This window comes from Stenella coeruleoalba (genome assembly GCF_951394435.1).
Source record: "Stenella coeruleoalba genome assembly, chromosome: 7".
Taxonomy (NCBI): Eukaryota; Metazoa; Chordata; class Mammalia; order Artiodactyla; family Delphinidae; genus Stenella; species Stenella coeruleoalba.
In genome coordinates, this window is record NC_137153.1 from 90,063,946 (window position 1) to 90,088,398 (window position 24,453).

At 49.9% G+C, this 24,453-nt stretch overlaps 1 protein-coding gene across 1 annotated transcript in view; it reads left to right on the forward strand.

Annotated features, from left to right (window-relative positions):
* The window catches only part of COL15A1 (collagen type XV alpha 1 chain), a 102,364-nt gene that overhangs the window by 12,307 nt on the left and 65,604 nt on the right, over positions 1 to 24,453 (forward strand). The window contains exons 4-5 of the mRNA XM_079927065.1: positions 21,492 to 22,039; positions 23,408 to 23,482. Of these exons, the coding sequence (XP_079783191.1) occupies positions 21,492 to 22,039; positions 23,408 to 23,482 (623 nt within the window). The remainder of the gene's footprint in view (positions 1 to 21,491; positions 22,040 to 23,407; positions 23,483 to 24,453) is intronic.

Below are 24,453 nucleotides of genomic sequence, written 5' to 3' on the forward strand. Positions count from 1 at the left end.
CCACAGTCTGGAATACTCTCCCTGCTCTGTTGAAATCCTCTTTCTCCTTTATAGACTTGGTATTCAAAGTATGGTCCCTGTACCAGCAGCATCAACACCACTGGGGAGCTTGTTAGAAATGCAGGGTTCCCCGGTCCAGCCCCAGACCTGCTGCATCAGAATCTACACCTTACCTCGCCCCCTGGCTGATGGGACTGAAACAGAAGTGAGGGGCGCGCCTTGTAGCGTGGTGGTCAAGTGCTGGGGCTAGGGGTCAGGCAGGGCTGGTTTGGTTCTAGGCTTTGCACGTACTAGCTGGTGACCTTGGACAATTTACTAGTCCTCTTCTAGCCTCAGTTTTCTTATCTGTAGAGTGGAGATGATAATAGTACTTATCTCAGAGTTCTTTGGATGAGTACATGGAGTCATGTCCCCAAAGCTCTTAGCACAGTGCCTGGCACACCATGATCTGTCAATGAAGGGTAATGGCCATGGTGACGAGGTTCAACCTCAGTGCTAACTGACATGGTTCCTAAACCCTCCTATGGCCTCCCTCAGCATTGCTTGTACCTGGTTTCTTCCATCAGAGTCACTTGCAAGCCCATCTACCTAAGGATGGGGAGAGCCGGGACAGTGCCATTCATTTTCAGGGTTCAGAATCATTGACCTTCCAGTGCAGGGAGACAAGCAAGGACTTTGCAAGTATGGGTGGGTGAGTTGGATAGAATTAATGCCAAAATTTCTAGGTATAAATGGTCATCCTGCCTGTCATAGCCTGGTAGGTTTTTCATTCACTCATTTGTTCACTCACTTTTATTTGATAAATATTTATTAACTGCTTACTGAGTGCAAGGCAGTGTGGTACATGCTGGCTATAAAATGATGAACAAGATAAGTGTGGTTCCCTTCCTCATGGAGCCTAGAATCTAATGGGGGACATAGACACTAAATAAAGGGTTGTAGAAAAAACCCTAAATGTCTATAAACAGTAAAAAGTGTTATGAAGAAGTGCAGGGAGCTATGAAAGCACATGGCTGGCCACTCTAATACTGTGGTGTCAGGAAAGTCTCCCCAAGTTGTGACCTTTAAGATGAGATCTGAGGTGTGAATAGATTTAGCCAGGAAAGGGGGTGGGGCTGGTGGGTTAAAAGAGGAGTGGAATGTTCCAGATAGAGGCAACAGGATGAGGATAGGATGGAAGCAGCTGCTGGTGTGGCCTGAGCAGTCAATTCTCTGAGCCTGGTAAAGGAGGGGAGGCTGGGATGGGACAGGACAGGATGGGATGGGGCTGAAGTGGGGGTTCTCCAGCATGAAAGCAGGACCTCCGTCCAGTAGCTGCTTTCCCGAGCCTGGCCCTGGGTGAGCATCTCGGCTGCCACTGCCCCTTGGGTCCTGCCCAGTGCTCATAGCCCAGGGTCCATGGGCTGAGAGCCTCTGGGTGCTCTTTCCTGCCCTGCTCTTGCCTCTACTTACCCGAGAGTTTATGGCTTCAGGGAGGGGCACAGTGTCTCCACCTCTGTGTTGCCCAAGAGAAGTGTATATGAGAGACTTGCAGTAGAATGATAGGGAAGCAGGGCTGAGTGAGAGCCTGGAGCAGAGTCTCTGGTCTTACCTTGGCCACCCAGAGCCTCCCAGGCCATCATAGCTGCCTGGCTGAGAGGTTGTGAAGGTCACACAAGAAAAGGATTCTAAGAATTGCCCTCTGCAGTTAGTCTCGGCTTTGAAAGCTTCTTCCTGTCTGTGAAATGAAGGGGTTGGACCAGCTCTGAGGCTCATCTAGATCTTATATTATCTCTTCTGATTTCTCTCTCTGGATCTCTGTATTCAGAACGTGTATCCACAAGTACATGCAGAATTCTCTTGCCAGGGAACAGAGAGGTCTTGTGGGGGAATAACTTGGGTGGGAAGTCCTTAGGTGTTTTCACATGGGAAGCAATTCCTTTAGAGATGGTGGGAGATGGGTGATTCATTACCCACTCCTGTCCAGGCCATTCCTTTAGAGACCTGCTTCTCAAACTGGGTGTGCTCGTGGTCCTTGGCTGTGTGACAGCAGTGTGCAAAGCTACATTGTTTATTTCCTGCATCCATTTTACTCAGCGGTTGATAACTCAGGGAGTCCAGTAACAACTGGAAAATAATTTAGAATATTTTTATGTTAAACAGCCCACAATTATTATGGAGTGCAAAACTTAAGTGCTTTTAAAGATAGGGCAGGAGGCTTTAATTAAATTTCCAAGCTCTGTGGGGCTCTGGCTAGACCCAGGCCTTCAGGTATAGGGTCCCCTCTCTCTAATGGTGATGCTTTAGTGGAGACGATGTTATATATAGATTTGAGGTCCCCAGTTGGTGGGGGAGGCTTGGAATTATGGTAGCGGGTACAAGAACCCGTTCTTGTATAAACGTTTCCTCCATCAATAGTTACCTAACGCACTTGTGTGTGGAAGGGGCTACTGACATGTTTGGTTTTTTGCTATGACAAGATGGAGGTCACTGCTCTCCATAGCGCTTGTACTAGAACTTTCAGGTCCACGAGGGAAGGAACTTGTCTGTCACTGCTGGATCCCCAGCACCTAGGACAGTGGTACCACACAGCATGTGCTGAATAAATGCTAGCAGAATGAATAGATGTGTGTGTGTTGGTGGCCGTAAGAAACTTCCCTCCTCAATCTGCATTTACCTTTCCAGGAATAAGTGTGTGGGTGCACGAGCATGGGAAGGTTGGGTGGAATGTGAAAAATGCTGTTCATGCATATGCATGCGGTAGACTGGCCGGTCCCACTCAAGTTCAAGGTTTCTAAGAATCTCTTTGGAGGCAGCCTCCTACCCTGTGTGGTCCATGCTCCTTGTGGGAGAAGCACAGTTCACCATTCATGCACCTTGGGTAGCTGGGGCTCCTGAGCTCCCTTCTTAGGGTCCGTGGGTCCCCCAAATACCTCGCTCCCATCAAAACCCACCGGGGACCTTGAGGACCCAGAAAATGTTGGACTTTCAGGATCCTCTATTCTGGCTCTCCTAAATTACAGAGGGGGAGATGGAGGCTCAGAGAGAACAAGGGACGTGATGAGAGTCACACAGCCAGAATATAGAAGAACTGGATTTAGAATTGGGTTTTCTGATGTCCAGGTGGGTGGCATCACACCACCCTCAAATGCCCAAGTTTTGCTGCTGCTTGGGTGTAGACATGTGCGTCTGTCCCATCCTCAGGGATGTGGGAGGAAAGACGGGGGACAGGAATTCACATACACTGAGGGTCTCTCCTGTGCCTGGCAGCGTATGGTTAGAGCTTTGGAAACATCAGCTGGACTTCAAATCCCAGTTCCTCCATTTATCAGCTGTGTGACCTGGGCAGATTGCTCAGAAGGAGGGTTGGTTCCCTATCTGGACAGGGGGTAGTGGAGGTCCCACCTCCCAGGCTGTGTGAGGCGCTCAGAGTAGAGCCCGAGAAGACAAGCCCTTGGTGGGGGAGAGCTCTCCCCGAAACCATGAACCGCACCCTGTGCACAACAGCGTCACTGGGGAGCTTTTAAAACATGTGGAGGCCTAGGCCTTTCCCCCAGAGGTCCTGATTGGTATGCAGCCGAGAATCAGACTTCTAAAGCCCTCAGGCGGTTTTTCTGCCCATCCAGGAACACAGTGCTAGAGCATACACGCCAGGAGGGCAGGGGACGCATCTGTCCTGTTCACCCGTGAATCTCCCACAGTGGCAGTGCCAGGCACCTGGTGGCTGGTGAATGAACGAATGAACGAACGGACAGATAAATAAGATGTGCTCAGCACCTGACATTACCCTGTACCACCACCCTGAGAGCTGGGTATTGTCATCTCTCTGTCCAGATAATGAAACTAGGCTCAGAGGAGTTAAGGAACTGGCACAAGGCTAGTAAGTGGATGAGGCCTGGCGTGCAGGTCTCTCTGGCACAGAATTACACGTCCTTCCCCTGCATCTGCTGGGCGAGGCTCGAGGCTCATCCTCCTCGGGTGCCCCCGAGGTCACCCTCAGTTTCAGGCCTCCAGTTAGGGGCATCTCCTGGTACGCACCTTGGAGGGTCTGGTTCCCTCTGCCATTACTCTGGAGGTGCACAGGCTCTTCCTCCAGCTGACATTTGGAGGCCATCAAGCTGTACTTTCATCTAGATTAAACAAGAGTCAGCCTGTTTCAAAATATGACTTCAGGGTCACCATCTGTTCTGGCTGTTCCCTTAAACTCAAATCCCATCTCAGAGTCAAATGGGGCTCCGGCATCCCGCAGGGAGCAGGTCTCTGCACAGTGGAGCAGGAAAATCTGTAGAAAGGAGCAGTGTGTTTGATAACAGCTGTAGGACAAATTTCTTAAGTCGTTCGTTTCCCCCTACTCCATGGCATCGAGTTGTTACATGTGAGCACCACAGGCCCCACTACGCATCCATTCCTGTATTGGGTGCCTACTGTGTACCAAGCACTTCCCTGTGCCTCACCTTCTTAGGGCAGTGGGTGAGAGTGGCCTGGATAGTCGATAACTGTGGGAACACGATACGCTGGGCAAGTCACATCGTCAGTCTGGGCCTTAGTTTTCTCATCTTGGGGACACTGGACTGAAGTCCTTCCCAGCTCTGAAGGTCACCCCGAGTCTCCAGGCCTCTATCAGCCTGTTCAGTGTAGGCACGATTTCACAGCTCCTGCTGAAGCTGTGAACTCATTCTGCCAGCTGCTTCCCTGCCCTGGCTGAATTCATACAAGCTCATCTGTTGGGACGCCCTGGGCCGTTCCCAGGGCAGCTTGATTTTGCCCAGGGCATCACATGACAAGTGCTGAGAGGCTGCAGGAAAATATGTCTCCTGCTGTTGCCAAACGACCGCCTTCGCTCCACATTCCAAATCGCCCAATTCCACCCTCTGCTTGGCAAGGGAAAGGAAGGGGCCCGACTGCAGGGGCAGCAGCTCGAGGTGAAGTAGTGATGCCTCCTAAAATGGTCAGCGGCAGCCTTCCTCAGAAACCCTTCAGGCACCCCATTGCCTGTTGCATAAATTTTAGTCTCCTTGGCTTGACATTCAAGGCTCTCCCTAATCTGTTTCCAGTCTCCCGAGTGAAAAAGTGATTAAGAGTAGAAAGAGCTGGGAAGGACCTCAGATGACCCATGTGTGAGTCCCAACCACACCAGTCCAGCTCTGTGGCCTTGATCTCCTTCAGCCTTGGTCTGTTTATCTGCAAAATGGGAGAGCAATTGTTCCCACCTTACCAAATTGTCCTGAGAGTAAATGAGCTGATGTTGGCTTCACGCTTCTAACCTGGCTTCATAATTCTCTCCTTTCTGTGCTAATGTTGGAGGTTACCTAAGAGTCCCATTGCTCCCATCCCCCGGGACTACCCACTTACCCCTCAGTTTCCTAACTCCATAGGTTTGCTTATGCTCTGCTTGCTCTACCATGTTCACCTGTGCAGAGCCTTCCAGGCGCATCTCCATTGCCCTGTCCTTCAGTTCAGGCACCTGTGTCAGGGCTCTGTGTGTTGGTGTCTTGCCCTCCCTACTAGTCTGAGAGCTACTCGGGGACCAGAGCCCGAGTCTTCTTGATCTTCCAGAGTCCACCCCAGGCCCAAGTCCAGACAAGTGTGGCCACTGGATGCTGGTTGTGGGCAATGCCAGAACCCTGGACTGGGACCAGGATAGAGTGAAAGACAGGGAGGTCCACTCCTGCCTCGCCTTCCGAGATCCATCCTCCCCTTGTGGCTGCGTTTCTCTCGGGGCTGGCACAATGTAAGTTATGACTGAATTGCATGTGGTTAGCACCTCTAACTCTGTAAGAGATTTTATGGACCACGTGGTGTCAATCGTGCGAAAGAACTCAAGAAATACCCAAGGACATGCCTTACTTAGAGACTTAGAAAGCTCCAGAATTACTCTTTCAAGCTCCTCCCACCATCGATGCCCCTCCCACCCCAATGCCTTACAACGTGGGGCTGGAGGTTGGAGGTGGGGGGATGCAGGAAGGAGCAGGAATCTTACCTTCTTCTCCCAGGACCTCGAGGGCTGGCCTGTCCCACCCCATCTTGCCCAGTGGCCCCAGCTCATGCCCTAGCCCCCAGATAGGCGACGAGCAGCCTCTCTGAGCTCTCCAGCCAAACCTCAAGAAGCTAATAGTATATCACGAGAAGGGGAAGCGTACGTTGTCCACAATCCCTACCCGGACCCTTGTTCCGGGGAGGCAGCTGGAATGCACACTGAAGTCTAAGAGGCCAGTGTGTTTTAGAGCGGCACCCCCAGCTCAGTTTGGTGGGTGAGAGCCAAGGCAGGCATGTTTCAGAAGCTGGTCATTCTGCACCCTCTTGCTTAAGGGTCAGCCAAAAAGATGGAAGATCGCAGCCCTCAGAAAAGTTAACATTAGGCCTCTGTTTGGCTATTAATATTATATTAATAGTTGGATCAGATGAGAGCTAGGCTGTTAAGTGCATATTGAGCTAAATGGTGCTGGTGGGATCACTGTGACAAACAGCTGGCGTTCATCAGAGTTCTTTGTAATTGCTGAAAAAGACTATTGATTGTATGTATTGATGACAATAAATGTAATATGGTAAGACAGGCATACGGTCACTCTTCTCCAGAATCCGTTAAGCTCATTCATTCACTCATGTGTGCATTATTCGTTCATTCATTCCTCCATCAATGCTCAATTTTTGCCTAACTCAGGCAAGCCCTGTGCTAGAGGGGTGAGGGTGAAGTTAGGAGATATAAACATGAAACAGATGATGCCTGACCCCCGAAAGGCTCACAGGCTGGTGGGAGACGTAGGCAAATAAACAGATAATAGCATAGAAGTGAGGAATTGGAGCTTCCTGGGAAACTTACCAAAGGAGGGTTTCTTGGCAAGATGGGGTGATCCATTTGCAGGCATTTAGAAAAAAATCAACCCTGAGGCCCAGCTTCCCAGTGTGGCTGGAGAGGACTTCCCCCAGGTAAGGGCAAGGGGAAGGTGGGGAGGCAAGGGAAGTAGCTATTGTTGCCCCTCCTGGAAGTGTGGCCTCCTCCGGCTTGGGACAGGCTTTCTCTGGGGATCAGCTCCCTTGGAGGCCACAAGCTTCCTCCTGGCTGTAGAACCCTCGCAGACATGCCCAGGCCCCCTGGGCTGCACCTCCCAAGCCTCTCTGCATCCCACAGATCACCAACCTCCTTCCCCCAGCTGGGGCCACGTGGCTGCCTCTCCCTGTTGTCAATCGGTGGGATCTAGTCACTCAGGGGACTCGGCCTCCCGTCAGCCTGTCTGGGAGGCAGCTCATTTGCTGTGGCTGTGCTGTGATCTGAGGGAAGCCCCATCACAGCTAGGGCCCTGCCTAACCCTGTGTCCATAGAGAATGGACCCAGGCTGGGTCCACATCTTGTCTCTGCCACTTACTACCTGTATGACCTCATCCCTCTGCATCTCAATCTCTTCATGTATAAAATACAGGTAATAATACCTTCCTCACTGGGTTATTGTGAGTATTAAACGAGTCAGTCCAGGCACCACACTTATAATAGGACTTGGCATACAGTAAGGGTTCAATGAATGTATTAGGTTTTTTGCCTGCTCTAACAAATTACCACAAACTGGTAAAGTTCTGGAGACCAGAAGTCCAACGTCAAGGTGTTGGCAGGGCTGCACTCCCGGTGGAGGCTCTAGGGGAGAATCTTTCTTTGCCTCTTCCAGCTCTGGGGGCTTTCAGTATTCCCTGATTCATGACTGCCTCACTCCAGTCTCTGCCTCATAATCATGTCGCCTTCTCTTCTGTCAAATCTCCCCTGTGTCTTATAAGGACACTTGTCATTGGACTTAAGGCCCACCTGTATAATCCAGGATGGTCTCGTCATCTCAGGATCCTTAATTATATCTTCAAAAGACCCTTCTTCCAAATAAGGTCACGTTCACAGGCTCCAGGGATTAAGATATGGACGTATCATTTTAGAGGCCATCGTTCAACCCACTACAGCGAACATGGGCCATTATTATTATCGTTTAGTTGTTGTTTCTTCCAGCAGCTGCAGTGAGCCTGACCGTAGCGTCCTGCCCTGGGGTCAGGAGGGGGATGGAGTGGGAATGCTAAACCAATTTCCAGGTTCCAGCTCCTCTTGGTCAGCCCCATTTTATTCAAGCCATTCCCAGGCTGGGACAGGAAATTCTGCTTGTGAAGTTCCACTGGCCACATTATAGCATTTCCGCATATTCAAATTTCACTAATCTGAGATAAACAGTCCTCTCAGGCCCCTACACCTGTTTGGAGCTCTCTGTCCATGTTAGTTGCTCCTTACACCTGAGCAGGCTATGCTTAACAAAGCATTTTCACATGCAGAACCACATTTGACCTTCACTGCGACTAAGCTGAAGGAGGTCATTTCACCCCATTTTGCAGGTGAGAAAACTGAGACCCAGAGGGAAAATTGCACAAACCTATCTTTCCTGGCAATTATAGACAACAGTTCAGGGGAAAGAAAAGAAGGCTAATATCATTGATGATAATTGCAGTAACAACAACCACTGTGCTATATTGAATGTATGCTTTGCTAGGCCCTCTGCCTAGTATTTTACGTCTGTTATCTCAAGTCATTCTCAAAAGTCTCTCCTGAAGTAGGTGGCATTATTCCTGTGTTATGGATGTAGACACCAAGGCTCAGAGAGATGAAGTGTCTTGTTCAAAGTTGCACAGCTTTTAAATGCTGAACTGGGATTTGAAGCCAGACCTGGCTGAATCTTTCTCCCTAATACTGTGCTGCTTGGAGATCCTTCTCTAGTTTGGAACATATGTCACGCTGGCCAAAATGAGAGCAGTGGCAGTCCAGTTCCCTCCCAGATCTGCTCAGAAGATGAAGCCCACGAGAGACTGTCTCTTGCTGGTGGCAAAGCTCCTTCCTGAGAGGCAGGTGCTGAGTGTTGATGCTCAGAGCAGTGGGGATCGGCAGCAGGGCAATGGGAAGAGGGAGGCAAACAGGCCCAAGGTCACTGAGGGCCGGGACAGTCAAGGTGTGCTCCCTGGAGTGGGGCAGCCTTGGGTTGAAGTGACATTCCTGGAGAGGAGAGGAACAGAGGGAGACTCAACTCCTTGCCTCAGACCTTTAAGGTTCATATCTTAAAATCGCCAGTTCTAGGACCTGATAGCTGTGTGCCCTCGGGCAAGTTATTTAACTTCTCTGTGCCTCTGTCCCCTCATCTGTCGACTGGGAACAGTTAAGATTGGGGTTGTCGTGGAGAGCTCCGGGGCTGTGAATCAGGATCACCTGGGAGGCTGGTGCCCAGGCCATGCCTGGACAAACTGAATCAACATCTCTGGGGGTGGGCCCCTGGCATAAATATTTTTTTAAAATCTCCCTGGTAATTCTGTGTAGCCAGGGTTGAGAACCACTGCTCGGCAGGTAAAGTACATGGCGCCCAGGACATGATAAGGGCTCACTACACACGAGCTATTGTTACACTTTCCTCATACATTCACGAAATTAACTTTTATTGGGCACCTCCCTGTGCCAGGCTCTGCCAGGTGCCCATATCACCTGCGGTTCATACTTCTTGCTCAGCCATTTCTAGCACTGCTTCCAAGAGAATGAGTTAATTGGGTTCGATGCTGTGTGAAGACATGACCCAAATCTAATATTCTGAGAAGAAGGTTTTACTGATAAGGGCAGAATCCAGAAAATGTGCCCACATCAGAGAAACTGAAACCCTGTGTGTAGGAAGTGCAGCCGAAGATCTCCAGACCTTTAAAGAGGAAGCTAGAGAGAAAGAGTGGGCTGCTGACTCTCTGTGGGTCCCCAGGCAAACATCTGCCCCAGCAGTGCCCCCACTTCGACATCTGTAACGTGGAAGGGTTTCTCATGGGTGGCTTTATGTTGGGGGGGCTAGTTTTTAGCCGCAGAATCCTTTTCAAACGAGGCTGTAATTGGAACCCAAAATATCAAGCAAATTAAGTCTGAGTTGCTTTGGTGTGAGTGTATGGATCAGGGTAGATGAGTGTGGGTGTGTGAATGTGTGAGAGAGTCTCCACGAATGATTTGTGTGTGGATGTGAGTGTGTGAAGGTGTCAGGGTGCGTTAGTATGGGATGAGAGTGGGGGAAGGTGTGTGTGGATATGTGTGCATATACGTGTGAGTATGTGAATGTGTGTGTATGGATATCTGTATCAGGGTGTGCGTGAGTGTTCGTGGGAGTGTTGTGAATAGGTGAGAGTGTGTATGAGTGTGGTTTTACGAGCGTGAATCTGGATGGGTGTGTGTGTGTGCATGTGTGACTGTATCTGTGTGTGTTAGGGAGCTGAGGGGCAGGCCTCCTTTAGCCTCCCCTCTCCTGCTGGTGGCCTCCTCCGTGCCCCTCCCTGCCCTCCTGCCATCCCTGGCCCTGGGGAACAGTTGGGAACTGTCTGGTCATCTGCCCTGCCAGCATTGGTTCTGTGTCCCCTTGCAGCGCGGAGCCTGGCATATTCAGGACATCCTGAAATTGCCCACTTCCAGCAGGTTGCCACCTGTTCCTCTCTGGTGCCCCTCACGTGCCCGGGGCAGGCCCCTTTTCCTCCAGGCCCGCTTCAGTGAGTTTGTGAGTTTTCCTTGCAGAGCCCCGGGCTGAGTCCTCTGGAGCTGCTGCCGGGAGTGATGACTCACCGCAGTTGATGTCATCCCCAGGAGTCAAGGCCTCCATCACACTCAAAGAGTCTTTGTTCCCCAAATGGAAAAGGAAGGGCCATAAACTGAGAGGAGTTACTACAAAACCCTTCCCAGATGCCCGTGGCCCTCATGCCTGCCCACACCTGGTAGCCTTTACTGTACCACCTGGTGCACGGGGTCCCTGCAGTGGCTGTGAACCCAGGTTTGGGGAAGACAGTGAGGAAGGGGTCTGAAGACGCTCACCGCAGCAGCACAGCAAGACCCACTGCTTGCTTCCTGGGGCTTGCGTATGGCTCTTGCACTGGAGCCAATTCTGCCTAGCCGGGTGTGTGTGCGTGTGTGTGCGCGCGCGCGCGTGTGTGTGTGTGTGTGTGTGTTGCAGGGCCCGGTCACAGAATGAGGGACTCATGGCACTCTCTCCAGGCTCAGCTCCTCAGTTCCCTAGTCTCTGGGCCTACTTATCTGATTCTATTATTAATTTTGTAAAGGCTATAACAGTTGGAGGATGACTGTGAAGGGAACTGCAGAGACCATGAGGGTACCCGGCCCAGAGTCTGCCTAGTCTCTGGGTCCTGAGTGTTCCTGGCCCATCGTGTTGTCCATTCTCGTGGTGACTCTGGGAGGCAGCTTTCATTGCTGCCCCGCTGTACAAATTAGTTCACAGCTCAGAGAAGCGAATTGGCTTGCCCAAGGTCACACCCCAGTTAGCAGTAGATCCAGGGCTCAAGTCCAGATCGTTCTGCTACCAAACCCCAGGAGGTTAACCCTTACCTGTGGCTGCCAACCAGGAGAGGGCATCAGACTCACCCAGGCCAGACTCTGGAAGACTCTGATTCCATAGGGCCAGGCAGGAGGGGCAGACCTCTGTCTTTTTAAAAGCTCCCTGGGTGACTCTGACGTGTGGCTAGGACGGCAACCTTCATAAAACATTATACTGCCTAGTCAGATTTGAATCCTGACTGCAATTGCTTATTATCTTCATGGCCTTGGGGCAGTAATTAACTTCTCCAAGCCTCAGTTTTCTATCTTGTAAAATGGGGTTAATAATATTATCTCCTTCATAAAGAATCAAGGGTGAAGGTGAAATGACTGGTGGAAAGCTCTTCAAATAGTGCCTCTCACGCAGCAAGCCCACAGTAAATCTTAGCCACAGATGTTATTGTTTCTTGTCATCCATTCATAGGTCACCCTTGCCAGACTCCGTGCTGGTGCCAGGGACTGCGAGCTGAGTCTGCGTGATCCGTGTCCAGGAGCCCGTGTCTAGGCATATCAGGGAAGGAAGGGAGCTAACCACCAGAATGCAGGGATGAGGGTGTAGCGGTGGAGGGATGGACGGGGACTGTGGAAACACAGAGGGAGAGCCGAGGGGGAAGCCCAGGAGGCAGTGGGCTGTAATAGGTTGGCTTCCGCACTGGGGTTTCAGGTGAGTTACTTCTGCTCTCTGGGGCTTGATTCCCTTTGCCAAATGAGAGAATGAGCCCCACCTTGCCTCTCTCCCCCCTGGAGAGGGAACAGGTGAGAGGATGCTTCGAAACCAGAGAGGGTGCTGGTGGGTGCAGACTTCTTCCTGCTGGGGCACCCGGCTGGGCCCAGCTCCTTCCAGCTGCTAGGCAGGGTAACCAAGCTGCAGGGCCCACACCTTGCCAGGACTCTGACCACCTCCAGGCCCCTTCAAAACCATCGTTTTCTCACTTGAGGTCAGAGGCCTCAAAGAAAGAGAGAGAGGAGAGCTCATACAGTAACTTCATTGAGCAGGAAAATTCCTGCGCTATATATGAAAACCGGAAAAGGGAAAGAGGCGTTCTAAGTTTGCATGTAGAAAAATGCTCTTCTGTAATTCAGAAAAATGAGGTCTTTGATTGTTGGCAAGCCCAGGTCTTCCTTCTAAGTTGATCCAGGATTTTTTCCCTGGCAGCAAAACAGTTCTTTTTTCTAAGAAATGCATTGGGTGGTAGGTTTTTCTAAGAACCTCTTGCATCTTTGCTGGGTGTGGATTGAGCCCCTGCAGGAGGAATTCTGCTGCGTCCATTTTCCTCGGGAAGGGAGTCAGGTAGATCTGGGCGCCTTCAGGGACTCCAGCCCGGGTGCGGTGATGTTTCCTCACAGGCAGAGTTATGACATTTTCCTGGGCACAGTGCTCCCCACCTCCAGCCAGGCCACACTGTCCAAAGATGAGGACATCTGTAGGGGGAGAGCTGGATTTGTGCTGGTCCCCATTGGAGTCATTCCTTCCAGGCCTGAAGGCTGTGGGCTGAAGCAACCGGCAGTTAAGGGTGGTTAGAGAAACTGGAAAACAGATGGGAGATGAGGATGCAAAACTGAAGACATTCAGACCTGGCAAGGGCCTTTGGAAACCATCTGATTCAGGCCTCTCATTTCATGGACGAGGAAACTGAGGCTCAGAGAGAAGGGACTGCTCGAGATCATACGCTGCATTGGTGGCAGAATCTGCCTCCCAGGCTGGGCCCTGTCCACCATTCCATGCAGTGTCTGAGAGGCCATGGTGTGGAAGTCCAGAGCGCAGAGTTAGGCCCAGCCAGGCAGGTGGGAGCTACAGGAGGACATGCCTTAGCTTACTGGGAGAAAGAAGACTTAGAATTGCCCAGCAGTGGCCGAGGTTGTCCTGGGGGCGTTGAGCTCCTGGACAGTGTAGATGTGCAAGCAGAAACCAGATAGACTTTGGCGTGGAGGGATGTGGCAGAGGAAACTCCTTCTCCAAATGGTGAGCAGTCTTTCTGCATAGAGTCTGTGGCTTGGTGAACTCCCAGCAGGCAGCAAAGGAGGCACTGGGGACCTCCTCTCTCCCAAGGGGTGAGTGCAGGGAAATCCAGGGGAGAAGGGGCCCTGCTGGGGTCCCAAGGGCAGTCATCCCCACTTTACCTACACACTTAGTCTGCTGGCTCCATGAGGGTTGGAACACCTGGACTCCCTGAGCCCTGCCCCCAGTGGGAGCAAGAGGAATCAGTGAGTCCCTGTTTGAGCTGACTGAAGTGTTCTGTAGTCTTCACAACGGCAAGTGGAAATGGGATGTGGGGAAGGGACACCTTTTGCTTTCCCAGGCAGCCGGTGTAGGAAAGGGGTAGAGGATGGGAGGGAGGCACCAGGGTTCTAGGCCTGGCTTGTTCACAGCTCCCCACTGACCTCAGACCTGCTCTCTTGGGTCACTTCCAGACCTGACTGTGATTCTGGCACAGGTGGTGACCCTCGCAGCTGCAGCCCAGGAAGCCTTCCTTGGGTTTCATGGATGCAGTTCTCCGTGTGGCCGCCAGGGGCCGCTGCTGTGCACGTTCCTGGAGTGTCCTCAGCCACCCTGTCTGGCTTCTCTGCAACCCTCTTTGACCTAGAGCCAGAGGAATGCTCCTTAGTCCCTTGGGGCTTTAAATGCTAACAAGCGCAGAGCACTGGGCTCAGGTCCCAGATAATCATCTGTGAGATGGAGCTTTGCAAAGCCAGATACAGTTCCCTGAGGAGGCAAGGCTCCAGAGCCCAGGCTAGCCCCAGGCACTGCCTCAGGACCCCACAGATGGAAGGGCTGAACCAGCCCATTACATAGAAGGAGAAACTGAGACCTGCCTGGGGAGGAGAGATGTCAGCTGTCCTGGAGAGGAGGAGAGGGAAGGGTTCCAGTTCTTCACCTCCTCTGGCCAGGTCACTGTCATCTCTGTGGAAGGAAAACCTGAACCCTGCCCTGTTTGTTTCTTCAGCACTAGGATTCTGCCCTGGTTTCCATGGAAACTGGCTTTGGACCCCTGGGAGGAAAGTTGCACCATGTGGCGACTGTTCACATTTTCCTCTGCCCAGTCCGCCTCTAAAGCCGTCTGATTCCCTTCCCTGTGCCCTCGGGAGGGGCTGCACCAAAGTTGTGCTTAGGAGCCCAAACCAAAGACTTGAGGAAAGTGAGGCCCAGTGGCATCTCTCTATTTCCTTTCCTCAGGCCACAATGCCAAGGGTCTGCTCTCTGCCAAGCCCTGATGTGGGTATTTGAAGGAGGGAGTCATGACTATGGCTCTGTGTATAGGGTGGGAGAGGAGCTCCAGTGTCTTGGGGTGCAGCTGAGTGAGCTTAGAAAGATTTGGCTGTGAGAAGATACGGGAGGATGTTACCGATAGAAGGAACAGCCTGAGCAAAGACGGGGACAGGAAAAGGGAGCGAATGAAGCAGTGAAGCAAAAGGTGTCTTGAGTGGAATTTCAACTTGATCCTGAGGGCGCTGGGGAGCCATTGAAGGCTCTGGAGCTTGTGAGTAGCATGAGTGGAAGACTGCTAACTGAGACACCTAGATCATGAGCTTCTTGAGAGCCTACATTCTAGGTTCAGCTCCATATCCCCAGCTGCACATAAGGTGTGAGGTGGGGGCTTTATGAATGTTATCAAATTCATGAACTGGAAAAGTGGGTTGAAGAACCTCCATTGGAAATGAAGCTATCCCTATGCATTAATGAAGTGAAAGATTAAGACTGAGGTCAGATGTCCTATGAGATAAGTAGTTATCTGTGGCGAAGTGTGGCCACCTCCCACAAAGGGCCCCGAGGTTCCTGAGGCCAGAGAATTCTGCAGTCAGTCCCCCATTAGCACTGCCCCCTCCAGTCTTGCCCCTCAAGGATGGTGAGCTGTCTTCCCACCAGCTGTGATCTCTACCCCTAGCTTCCCACCCAGCACAGAGCCATCCTAGGACAAGTGTATGGACCAAGTTGCTGGGCCTGTTTGTCTTGGCTCCCTGGCTTCTCTCCCCTCCCTGGTGGCTGCCTGAGCAGGTGGCCTTCCTGCTGGAGGCCAAGGAGAAATGAGCCAGCAGGCCCAGGCGCAGCCCTGAGCATGGGTCACTCCAGGCCAGGGGTCGCTCCCTGCCACGCCACGCTGTGGGACCATGCGTGTGGAGGGAGTGGTGGTTGCTGAGAGCATGGCTGGGCCGACTTGGACTTCCTCTAGATTGTGGCTTGGCTCCCCCTGTGGCCGACCCAGTGGAAGCAAGGCCTGTTGCCTGATGCCTGCACGCCGGTCCTGTCTCATGGCTGAGGTCTGGGCAGCGGGGCGGGGGGGGGGGGGGGTAGGATTAGGAAATGATCTCTTTGCAGACTTTGCTTTTTGCTAAGCTTATACCTTTGAATCAAACAGAAGACCAATTTCTACCATTTGTTGAGCACTTGCACTTTTCCTCCATCATCTCATTTGGTCCCCATGTGTGAGATGGGTGGGATGTCCCCTCGTCAGCAGTAAGTTATCTGCCCAAAAGCTGCCCGCTTCGTAATTGGCAAAGGCTGGATCTGAATCCAACACCAAGGTAGTTCTCCTCTGCAGGCTGCCTTTTTTGCCCACTGTCCGGCTGGCCAACCAGTGGTCTGTGCCTGGCAGGGCTGAGGCAGCTTAGGGGTCATGGGAGGGATACCAGTTCCGGGTCATCTGTCATTCCAAGTCACCCCTAAGGCAGAATCACACCTCCCCTCTGTCTATCCTTGCTTCACTGCTCCATCTACTGCTTTCTGGCTGTGTCTCCTCGTCCTGGAACTCTCTCCTTGACCACCCATTTCCCTGTCTATAAGATAAGGAGATTGGATAGATTGGTGATTTTTTTTTTTTTCCCAAACCAGAATCCTCCTGGAACTAAGAATTCCCAGAATGGCCACATGGAAGCCTGGGCTTTACTGGCCATGGCAGCACTGGGCTGGTTTAAGCAGGTTTCTGGGTGGGAACCTCTCAGCCCCTGTCCTTGGGTACCCTGGAACCCCAGCTGTTCCTTGAACGCTCAGGACACCACTTAGAAACAAGCCGCTGGATGAGAGGCCCTGGTCATTCACTCCCTGTGGAACCACACATTCTACAAACCTGGAGTATCCCACCAGAGAGGGACTTCTCCTCCTGTTCTCAGTAGGAGAGAGAGAGGAGCTAGAGGAAAAGCTTTCACTGGATTAAATGGAGAAGAAAGCGAAGCTATCAGCAGGGTACTCATGGTTTTGTTTGTTTTTATCTTTAAACTGTGGAGGGGAGGAAAGAAATCTCAGTGGGTTGCTTGCTTTTCTATTTCTTTTCTTTTCACTTTTTCTTCTTTCTATAGAGATGGGCTGTATTTGAGTGAGGAGAAACATGAAGAAAAGGTTTTATACTTTCTAAAAGGGGATGTAGGGTGTTAACATCTTTAAAAATATGTAAGTGTCTTTATTTTTCACATCATGTACTTGGGGTAAAATTCAAAAAGTAGAAAAGAGTATCCAGTGAAAACAAAGTCTCCTGTCATCTCCCAGCCACCAGCACTGTTCCTTGGAGACAATCTCTGGTCCCAGTTTCTGGTGTATCTTTCTAGATGTATTTAATGTATATATTAAAATATATTTTATATATTTATGTATTAATATATGTATTTCCAACTGATAGCAATTCTATTCTGCACCTTGTCTTTCTTATATGTTTGTTTCTAGTTAATACATCTTGTTTCATATTAAAACCTAAGGAACCATACCTTTTTAAAGGCTGCATTGTATTTCGTTGTATGGGTATATCAAAAGTTACTTTTTTTTTTTTTAGAAATTTATATATTTATTTGTGGCTGTGTTGGGTCTTTGTTGCTGCACGTGGGCTTTCTCTAGTTGTGGCGAGCGGAGGCTACTCTTCGTTGTGGTGCGCGGGCTTCTCATTGTGGTGGCTTCTCTCATTGCGGAGCATGGGCTCTAGGTACACAAGCTTCAGTAGTTGTGGCTCGTGGGCTTCAGTAGTTGTGGCTCACAGGCTCTAGAGCGCAGGCTCAGTAGTTGTGGTGCACGGACTTAGTTGCTCCATGGCATGTGGGATCTTTTCGGACCAGGGCTCGAACCCGTGTCCCCTGCATTGGCAGGTGGATCCTTAACCAATGTGCCTCCAGGGAAGTCCCAAAAGTTATTATTTATTTAACCATTCCCCAAGAATTCCAAGACAGAAGGTTTAGATACATTTAGATACATTTTAAACAATACTGCAATGGATATTCTTGTAAGTGCTTTATATGTCACATTTGTAACTGTATCTGTTCTAAAAATTCATAGATGTATAACTGCTGGGTCAAAGAGTACATATGCACTTTTACTTTTGATAAATATCGTCAAAGTGCCCCTCCTACAGTTGTTGTGCCAGTTTACAGTCCCACCAGCGATGCATGCGATGGCCTGTTTCCTCAAACTCTTGCTAAACAGAATATTATCCAACATTCTGATCTTTGCCAATCTGATAGGGAAAATGGTATCTTCATAATCTTACTTGTTATCTCTCTTGTTCTGAATGAAGTTGAGTATTGTTTCATATGTTGAAGAGCCATTTTTTTTTCTTTTACTGTGGAAAGAATTTCCTGTTCTTTGCCCATTTTTCTGTTGGATTTTTGGCCTCCTGCTTATTCGTTTGTTTTGTGTATTAGCGTAATTCATCTGTTGCCTGTGATATATGTAGCAAATATTTTTGTCCAGGTTGGGATTTTATTTGACACTGTGGGGATTTATTTTTGCTATGCAGAACTTTAAAAATTTATGTGTTGTTAAATTTAATGAAATTTATAAATCTTGTTATTTTTGCCTTCTGGGGTTTGTCATACTTTAGTTTCTGTTTTATTGCAAGTTGCAAACTGGACAGAAAAAGCATTGGATTGAGAATCAGATCTGCTTTTAGCCACCAGATCCCTTCCCTCCTTTAACCTCAATTTTGCCTTCTTTCTGTAAACTGAAGGGGTTGGACTTCATTCATTTATTTGTTCATCTTTTCATGCATTCATTCATCAGCACTGAGCTGGATACTGGGAACACAGAGATAAATGGTGTGGTCCACGTTCTTGTGGTACAATGGGGAGAGAGACAAGTGACCCAACAGGGACCTGCAGTGTGCTGGGAGTGGAAGTGGAAGACCTCAGTATATATTGAGGCGGCATCTGATGCGGGCCTGGAAGGAGATGTAGTTCAGGAGGTGAAACAAGAGATTTCCTGGGAGGGAGTCTTGGAGAATGAGGAGTTAGTTATTCTGGTAAAAATAACTGGTGGGGTGAGGTGGGGTGGTGGCAGAGGGAAGAGCATTTGACAAGGAGGGAAGGGGACCTGTGATGGCCTGGGGCACTGGAGGGAGGGCGTCAGGAGTGCTGGGTAGTCAGAGTGCGGCTGGGTCTAGACCACAAAGGCCTCTCCAGCCAGGTGCCCAGGCTGCCGCGGACCCTGAGAGCACAGATGGCCAGAGAAGCCTTCTCAACATGATCAGATTTGCCCTTTGTTGAGGATGGGACAATCGTTTTCATTTGAGTGTTGTGAAATATTTTCCATGGCATTTTTATAAAGAATAGTACAAGGAATACTTTTGAATATCATCTAGTTTAAGAAATAAAAGGCTTCCCTGGTGGCACAGTGGTTGAGAGTCCGCCTGCCGATGCAGGGGACACGGTTTGTGCCCCGGTCCGGGAGGATCCCCCATACCGCGGAGCGGCTGGGCCTGTGAGCCATGGCCGCTGAGCCTGCACGTCCGGAGCCTGTGCTCCGCAAAGAGAGAGGCCACAGCAGTGAGAGGCCCGCGTACCACAAAAAAAAAAAAAAGAAATAAACATCATCACTGTAGTTGAAAAGCCCCGTGGACCACTCCCCAAATCTCATCTCTCTACCTCCTCTAAATGTTGGCAAGAACATGCTTCTGGTGGACATGTAAAATGGCACAGTTGCATCTTAATGATAGTTAAGATAATAATTGCATCCAAAAAGAAATGATAATTATGGTATATAATGTAGGTGTTAGCTAATGCTAGGGAAGTAATCATACTGCAATACATAATATAAGTATCATATCAACACTTTGTTCACCTTAAACTTACACAATATTACATGTCTGTTATATCTCAATTTTTTAAAAATGGCACAGTTGCTTAAGAGAACAATTTAGCCACACTCAGTGAAGTTGCAGATGCATATACCCATATCATCCAATAATTCTACCCTAAGTGGTGGAATTACCTGCACGGGTAAGCACAAGGAGATGTGTATAAGAAAGTCCATAGTAGTAGTGGTTGTAATAGTGATGGTAACCTCACTCATCAGCAGAAATGTGAACTAATCCATAGTGGCTTATGTATACCTAGAGTACTGCTGTGAAAATATGAGACCTGGAACCACACGTCTCAACAGGGATAAATCTCCAAAATACAGCGTTGAGTGGAAAATAAAAAAGTTCCAGAATACATGCAGCATGCCAACATTTATATGAGGTTAGTAGACAGGCACAGCAGTGCTGTATTCTGTTAGAGACATATAGTCATGTAGTAAACACACAAAGGCATGCATGGGGATAATAAACACCAGACCCCCAGAGTGGCTGCCTCTGGGGCATAGGCAGGGAGAATAGGATCAGAGAGTCCATGAGAGCTTCAGCTGAGTTGATATTTTCTTTCTTAAGTGGAGTGGTGGGCCCATGCCTGTTCCTCATGTTATTCTTGTTCTAAAAATGTTAATAATATATTTTATTTAGCCCAGAATTTCCCCAAATTATCATCTCAACATGAAATCAATCTAAACATATTAAACAAAATGAATATCTTACATTCCTTTTTTCAAGCATTCCTTTTTCAAAATCCAGTTTGCATCTGTTGTCCCGCCTGCAGAGCTCCTGCCCACCTCTCTCTGGGACCTGCCTTCCTATCTCATCACCGCAGGTGCACAGGGGTGCACGTCACTGCAAGCCAGCCTGCAGCCTTCTCCCAGGGGACAGTGGTTGGGTGGACCAAGGCTCATGAACCTGGGGTCCTTTCCAGGCCACCACAATGGAGGCCTATTATTTCTCCCCCCAAGGGGTAGTGGTTAAGAACACACCTCATTAGTGGGATGCTCTCCTGAGGGGCTTACCTTGGGCAAATTTCTTACCTTCTCTAAGTTTTCTCTGGGGTAGAATGGGGATAATAGTACCTACCCTCATGGAGTTGTTGTGAGGAGTAAATGAGCTAGCTAATGTATGTGAAGAGATTAGAGCCTGATAAGAGTGAGAGCCCGGGGAATGCGGGTGATGCTGACCATGATGACGACAGTGACAAAGGGCGATGACGATGATACGGATTTCAGTCCTAAGGTCTGAGAACACTTGGTTTTGTCCCTGCTTTTTTCCCCACACCCTGAGGCACTTAAACAGTAGACCTCATTCAAAATAAAACAAAACAAAATAAACCTATCCACTTTTTAAAAAATTAATTAATTTATTTATTTGGCTGCGTCAGGTCTTCGTTGCTGTGCATGGGCTTTTCTCTAGTTGCGGCGAGTGTCGTTTTGGTGTGTGGGCTTCTCATTGCGGTGGCTTCTCTTGTCGCGGAGCACGGGCTCTAGGCAAGCGGACTCAGTAGTTGTGGCTCGCGGGGTTAGTTGCTCCGCGGCATGTGGGATCTTCCCGAACCAGGGCTCGAACCTGTGTCCCCTGCATTGGCAGGTGGATTCTTAACCACTGTGCCACCAGGGAAGTCCCAAACCTATCCTCTTTTAAAGAAAGAAATGGGGAAAAAAATCCTTAAGTTGATGGGGGAACACTGTAGGGATATTCTAGGAATATTTTTAAATGTTTTCCAAACTGCTAATCATGACTTGTTCATGGGTAATGATATCAATTCAGTAGGTTGTTTCCAGCATGTTTTTAATAAAACAAAAGAGAAAAAGAATTGTTAAACAGAAAGGAAAATATCATAGTGCCTGGTAAGTATTAAAAGTAAATAATGTTTTATGAAACATCTGTTTCGCTGTTACAGATATATATTTGTAACGTGCATATTGGGTGGCCACGTAAATGCATTTCTTATTGTCGGTCGTTGTCAAAAAAGTTTGAAAAACAATAATTAAGACACAACAGTGGGGTTCCTGAAGGATCCCATTTCATTCCTGAATTTATGTCTTCCTCATTTCCAAGCGTAGTCGAATATATATGTGAAGCATGGCCTTCTCTCTCCCTCCCTGCAGAATTGGCTTCCCAGGGCCACCTGGACCTCACGGAGCTCATCGGCGTCCCGCTGCCCTCGTCCGTGTCCTTTGTCACTGGCTATGGTGGCTTCCCGGCCTACAGTTTCGGGCCTGGTGCCAACGTCGGCCGCCCGGCCAGGACCCTCATCCCACCCACCTTCTTCAGGGACTTTGCCATCAGCGTGATGGCGAAGCCCAGCAGTGCCCGAGGCGGCGTGCTCTTTGCTATCACAGATGCCTTCCAGAAGGTCATCTACCTGGGCCTGCGGCTCTCAGGAGTGGAGGACGGCAGCCAGCGGGTCATCCTGTACTATACGGAGCCCGGCTCCAAGGTGTCCCACGAGGCTGCCGCCTTCCCGGTGCCCGTGATGACCCACAGGTGGAACCGCTTTGCCATGGTTGTCCAGGGCGAGGAAGTGACCCTCCTTGTGGACTGCGAAGAACACAGCCACGTCCCCTTCCCGAGGTCCTCCCGGGTCTTGGCCTTCGAGCCCAGCGCGGGAATCTTCGTCGGCAACGCAGGAGCCACGGGGCTGGAGAGATTCACTGTGAGTCCGAGCCCTGCAGATCAGGGGGGCCTCTGGACACCGTGCGACAAACACAAGCAACTATTCTTGTTATTATCTTATTCTTATGTCCTCAAAGAGGCATGTATGCTGGTGGGAGAAAGCTAGGCCCAGAACACAAAACCTAGATTCCAGCGCTGAGTTTTCAGTGTAGCTTGATGATTTTAGACAGTATCTGGATTCTCTGATCTTCTCTGTGTTCTCTTATCTATAAGTAGGGATAAGAAAACCTAGGCCACAGGGTTGTGGAGTCATGTGAGCTAGCCTGTGTGAAAGCACTTTGTATGTTTTAAGGCATTATAGAAAGGGTAAGGTTTGTTAGATCCTTCAGTGATTTTATCTTTGGAAAAGGGTGGCAGTTGCATGTAATTTCTACAAAGGTGGAATAGCTGGGATGCCAGAGTGTGAGGTAGTTTCTCTCTCTCTCCTTTTGGATAATGCGACTTGAAAAAGATACCGGAAAACTGATTTTGCTGTCAAAATGGTTTTTTTGTTTTTTGCGGTACACGGGCCTCTCACTGTTGTGACCTCTCCCGTTGCGGAGCACAGGCTCCGGACACGCAGGCTCAGCGGCCATGGCTCACGGGCCCAGCCGCTCCGCGGCATGTGGGATCTTCCCAGACCGGGGCACGAACCCGTGTCCCCTGCATCGGCAGGCGGACTCTCCACCACCGCCACCAGGGAAGCCCAAAATGTTTTTTATGAATAAGCCATTCTAAAGCAGATCCCTAAGTTACTGTAGTTATTCATTTAGTCAGCACTATTCTTACTGATACCTTCCCAACTGATTCAGGACAGGCCTGTGGCCTGGGGGTTGGGTTTATGTGTAGGACAGTGGAAGATGGATTTTAAGAAGTTAAAATCCGATGAATAATTTTGTAACGCTTGCTTGGGGATAGTCGTGGAGAACGGGCTGTCAGGTGTGGAGAGGGGAGGCAGAGTGGAAGCAGGGAGGTTGGTGGACACCTACTCTGGGGACAGTTCCTTCCAGCTGGGAAGCATTGAGCCATGGGGGAGAGACACTTTCTGGTGCGGGAGGCGTGCATTTTAGGGCTCGTTGTTGACAAGCTGGGGACCTGGGGACCAGTTAGGAGGCTGCTGTTAGTCTACGCTTTGAACACCATGCTCTCCAAGGACCTCTCTAGTTAGTGGGGCTCATAGTACATTGGCCCGAGGAGCACGCCCCTGAATGAGAACAGGTCTGGAGGTGGCTTGGTTTCCTTGTCACGGCTCTGGGCGGCACTCCTCACGCCTGTCCTTTCACGGCTTCTTCTCTGTTACAAAAAAGTCATGTTTCCCACGGCTGCTTGTGCTGTAGACGTGGCCTCTGACCCCTCTGCTTTTCCCTAGGGGTCTATACAGCAGCTCACCATCCACCGTGACCCCAGGACTCCCGAGGAGCTGTGTGAAGCTGAAGAATCCTCGGTGAGCCCCTACCTCCCCCCGGCAGCCAGAGAAGCTGGCGCCCAGGCAATTTTTCATTCCCAACGTCATGGAGTCTCTGAAATCTCTCATCTTGGCAAGCACTGCATCAAGTCCTATTTTGGGCTTTTTGGCTTTATTATTATTTTTAAGAACTTCAGCCATGTCTTTGGTGTGTGGGGGGGAGGAGTTGCGTTTCTTCTAAGGTGTTAGGTTCTTCCGTGGCCGTGCCAGTCAATGGCGTGGTTTCCAGACTTCCTGCCAAGAAAGGGTGTCAGGATTCTAAAATCAAAGTAAAAACTCAAAGACATTCTGGGTGTAAATTCTTATAAAAGCAAAACTAAATTTAGCTTTTATGCTTGGCAAATGAATCAGTTCCTCAGCTGGGGGGCAGTGGTGGTGGGCAGGGGACAAAAGATGGGTCCTTTCCCCCCTCCTTCCCTCCCTCCCCCCCGCCAGAATTGACTGAGCACCTGCAAGGTGACAGACCTGGGGAGATGCTGGAGATAAAGGGATGAACTGGGAACTGTCTCTATCCTCCAGATGCTCACACACACCCAAACTGCAGTGACAGAGCTGAGTGTGAGTGGCCCTCAGACCCAAATTCTAGAGGTCAGGTAGGACAGGAAGGTGGGGGAGGAGCAGTGGGAAGCCGGTCAGGCCGGAGCTGATGCCTGACCGGTGACAGGCAAGTGTCATCCAGATGAAGAAGAGGTGTTCCCGGCAGAAGCCATGGCAATAATGCAGGAAAGGCAGAGATGGGCAGAGCGTGGCGTATTCCTAGAGCTTCTGCCCCTCTTTGGGTGGTGTCAGCCCCAAAGCTAAAATAAGCTGATTTTATTCATTTAGTAAAAACTGCTGCCAGTGTCGTTGGAAAGTCCCTCCAAGGTGGAACTTGGATCTGTGAGAATGTTTGCTCTCCTTGAGGCTGTGATCCCAGCCTGGCGTTCGCATGACGCTGAAAGAAGGGAAGC